We start from the raw sequence: 4,099 nt of genomic DNA, 5'->3' as shown, positions 1-4,099 counted from the left end.
GCGTTTTAGTACCTTAAAACCGACTTAATTATTTTTTTTTTAAAACTTAAATTACTTAAAAAATAAGAGGTCTACAAAAAAAACCGATTGCATATCTGAATTCTATGAAAAATTTTACATCTACTACTTACTGAAAGGACCGGCTAGCTATCTTAAATAAAAAGCAAAAAAGTTGATACAACTTCTTTAAGAATGAAAATCTGTTAAACTTTTTGCAAAAATCTTTTAAAATATGGGATATATGTTATTCTTGTTTCGACAATGGCGGAGTCAATTTCATTATCGACCACGTCCAAGGGTAAAACCTGTATTATGGACAAGAATAACCACTGTTATCACCTCAACAATTACAAAGAAGGTTACACTCACAAATCCTGGCTTTGTGCAGTGAAAGGCTGCAACGCACGGCTGAAGACAACTGTAGATTTCAAACTTGTTGGCGAAATACCGGAGACCCACACCCATTTTAACAACCAAGTTCTCAAGCGAGCTGCGACAACTATGGAGAATGACGTTATAAAGCGCATGGCTGCAATGCCTGGTGTAACATTGAAGAATGTTTTAACAGAAATCAGCTACAACTTAGAGGTAAGAATCCGTTGTTAATATAACATTATGAAAAATAAACAAACGTTTATACTTTTTGCAATAAATAAAATAGTATGAATTATTATAACAATAATTTTTATAGTATACAAAAACAGACCATTTAGTGAAAGTGTGATGGTATAAAAACGTTTAAAAGTCTGATCATAGCTGAATTTATTGTAGAAATGTTTTGTAATATTTTAAATTAAGTGAACCATACTTGGGCTATACACACAAACACATATATATGTACATATATTCAGGCCCGCCCTGGGGCATCACTGATCTGTAGTGCACGCAGCCAGGGTGCTATAAAACAAGCTCATCGGAGAACAAAACAGGTAATAGAAAAGTAGTTGTATAAACTTCGAATACAGAGCTGCTTGATGCTAGGGTCGCAGCCACTAGTTCATATACAGCAAAATAAATATTTCTTTGAAATTAGTGAAGCTGGTAAAAGTGGCTGACTCAGATTATGACGCAAAAAAATTGTCCAATGAGAGGCCAGTAATTGACCAATGGTAAAATTTATAGTGGCCTCTCATTGTTTTATTTTCTTGACGTCTTAATCTGAGTCAGCCACTTTTAATAGCTTCAAATTAGTTAAATGCTCACAGCTTCTGTGGCATGCAATTTAGACTAAAAAAACTGTTATCCTCCTCTAATTTTCTTTGCAATTTTTTGCAATTTTTTTAACCCTGCTGCCCCCTGGCCGCAGTGCTAGGCCCCCTAGCCTGCCTAGCCGCGGGCGCTCGGCCCCCTAGCCTATAACCTAACCTAACCTAATTAAATAAAAAACTTCACGGGGGGGAGGGCCCGAGGGGGTGGGTGGGGAAAGGTATAAAAATTTTCAAACTTGAAAAAAAAATCATGAGAATATAATGCAAAAAGTTTTATTGGCGAGAACTATAATTAGGTTAGGTTAGGTTATAGGCTAGGGAGCCGAGCGCCCGCGGCTAGGCAGGCTAGGGAGCCGAGCGCTGCGGCCAGAGATAAAGTTTTGTCGGGGGGGGGAGGGGGGGGTGAAGGAGGGTTACTCAAATTTTCAGAATTAAAAGAAAGTCATAAGAGTATAATAAATGTTTTATTATTAAATCATACTACTTTAGGCCATCCACAAAATTCCAGCACTTCCTAAAACTTTTGCAGATGTTTTTTACAACCCTGTGCCTGTTGAATACACGCTGACAAGCAACAACATGGAATTTTTGCGTTTTCACGACTGGAGCAATAAGGACAAGGAGGACGGCCTAATGATCTTTATAAGTGACTTCGGTGCCGAGGTGTTAAAGAAAAACAAGATTTGGTTGATGGATGGAACTTTTATGTCTGCACCAGAACCCTTTAAACAGGTGTCCATTTCCTTATTTTACATAAAGATAATCAATTTGAAAGCAAGGGCAATTCTGTCCATAGTAGCAAAGATATTTAGATACTTTTTATTTGAAAAAAAAACTAAAACTAGATTAAGTACAATTTAAGCCGATATTTTAATGATAAAATATTTGTTAGGCATCTAAAATCATCAATAAATGAACAGTGTTTGTTAATACCAAATTAGGACGGACGCACATAACAAGATATAAATTTAGAGGAGCTACGCCACTTCGAAGAAAACACATTACATTATACACATAAATACATATGCATATAAATTTCATATCTAGGTGTACATTATTATGGCCTCTCAAGATGAGGGTAAGACTGGCCTTCCATGCTGTTGTGCTTTGTTGCCCAACAAACAACAGACCACCTATGTTTTAATGCTTCAAGTGATAAAAAGGACCCTAGACTTGAAGGTAAGATTCTTACATGTGTCTTAAAAAATGCACCAAACAAATGTTTTTATATCTCTTATATCTTTTATGTACAAATTACATACAAAGCTACACACTTCTTAGGCTTTTATTAACGTGTAAAACACCAATTAAACATTATACTTAAAGCTTCTAATAGATTGATGTAATTTTTAGGAGATGCCTACTTTGACAACAATGTGCGATTACGAAATAGCCGTATTCAATGCTATCGAGATAGTCTTTCCCAGCGCAAACATGATGGGATGCAAATACCACCTGGCCTCCGCCGTCAACAAGCACATTGGCGATTGTGGACTAAAAACGTTCTACGATAGAAGCTTGGAGTTTAATGAGCTTGTGCACAAATTCCTTGCACTGAGCTATGTTCCAGAAGAGAAGGTGGTCGACCTGTTCAATAAGAACATCCTTGACTACATTCAAATGATGATAAACAAAGAAACTGGCGACCCAGCATGGATAGAACTTTCCACCAACCTGTTAAATTTCCTAAACTACCTGAACTTCTGGGTTGGCAAACCAAAATTTAATGTTGGGAGACGGAGCTCCAAGACTGCGCAGGCCAAGTGTGTTCCCTCTAAATACGTGGAACCAGTTTAAATCAATCAACCAACCAGGCTGTGTTTCTACCAACAACCAGCTGGAATCCTTCAACAGGGTGTACAATAGTCAGGTAAGCAAATAACTTTTTCTTTAGTTGAAGGGGAGGGGGGAGGGGGGAGTAAATTAGTATACAACCATCTCCAGACTAAAGTTTAAAAAAAAACTTAAACCATCAACAGACTTATGTTATAGTCCAAAATAAAGAACTCTGAAGGTTTTATTTTAAGTGAAACAATAAAAAAAATGCTGAAATATAATAATTCATTAAGGCATTTGAACAGTTAAAGGATACAAGGTTTTTATTATATTTTCCTTAGTTCAAACATTGCTTGTTAATTATACATGTTTCTATTTTAGGTTGGAATACGACCAAACCTATGGAAAGTGTTGAAAGTTTTTGTCAAGTTGGAGGCCGAAACAAAACGCTTGATGTTTTCAAATGCCCAGGGCCGTGACCTGACAACCAACACAGGCAGGAAGCTGCTGGCCGAGGCCAAGGTTAAAACACTGCAGACTTTAGTTTCCCGATTCAAGTATCTACCAGAAACAGAGTACTTAACTTTGGTGGCACACTGCCTAGCCTCACATGCTTGAAATGTTTATTGGCACAATGTATAACTGGTGCTTATTTGATATCAAAATTTTTGTTACAATTTCAATATACAATTGTTTGGTTTTCTTTTTGCTTTTGTTTTTAAAATAAATTTTTAAATTTAGAAAATGAATACAAAGTTTTTTTTTATGTCAAATGTTGGTCTTTATTCTTTTCCATGCTAAAGGTATGAAATATTATGGTAAGTGTAACTTTATGTGAAACATTTTTTTTATGTCAAATATACCTTTATGCCAAAAGTTACTTTATGTCAAGTATACCTTTATGGAAAGTGAACAGAAAGGGAAGTTAACCTTATATGAAATGTACCTTTATGTCAAATGTAGCTTTATGGCAAATTTACCTTTATGTGAATTGTACCTATATGTCAAACGTACCTTTATATCATATGTACCTTTATGTCAAATGTACTTTTATATCATATGTACCTTTATGTGAAACGTTTTTATGTGAAGTGTACCTTTATGGCAAATGTACC

General features: G+C 35.7%; 1 protein-coding gene across 1 annotated transcript; it reads left to right on the top strand.

Annotated features, from left to right (window-relative positions):
- Positions 1-261: 261 nt before the first annotated feature.
- On the top strand, positions 262-3,729 carry LOC145327535 (uncharacterized). Its single transcript, XM_080171079.1, has 6 exons — positions 262-588; positions 852-929; positions 1,698-1,940; positions 2,256-2,387; positions 2,562-3,078; positions 3,366-3,729. Exons 1-5 carry the CDS (start codon positions 262-264, stop codon positions 3,003-3,005), a joined length of 1,224 nt encoding a protein of 407 aa, XP_080027205.1. The 3' UTR covers positions 3,006-3,078; positions 3,366-3,729.
- The last annotated feature ends 370 nt before the right edge of the window (positions 3,730-4,099 follow it).

This window comes from Acartia tonsa, chromosome 9 (genome assembly GCF_053477335.1).
Source record: "Acartia tonsa isolate MP-2025a chromosome 9, ASM5347733v1, whole genome shotgun sequence".
Classification (NCBI taxonomy): domain Eukaryota; kingdom Metazoa; phylum Arthropoda; class Copepoda; order Calanoida; family Acartiidae; genus Acartia; species Acartia tonsa.
Note: the sequence above shows the minus strand (reverse complement) of the source record. Positions and strands in the feature narration are given on the sequence as shown.

Bases quoted from the DNA above. Each gene is read 5' to 3' on its own strand.
- LOC145327535 (XM_080171079.1), top strand. From the start codon at position 262: ATGGCGGAGTCAATTTCATTATCGACCACGTCCAAGGGTAAAACCTGT. The intron at 1,941-2,255 runs GTGTCCATTTCC...TTTCATATCTAG, and splicing joins CACCAGAACCCTTTAAACAG to GTGTACATTATTATGGCCTC. The intron at 2,388-2,561 runs GTAAGATTCTTA...TGTAATTTTTAG, and splicing joins AAAGGACCCTAGACTTGAAG to GAGATGCCTACTTTGACAAC.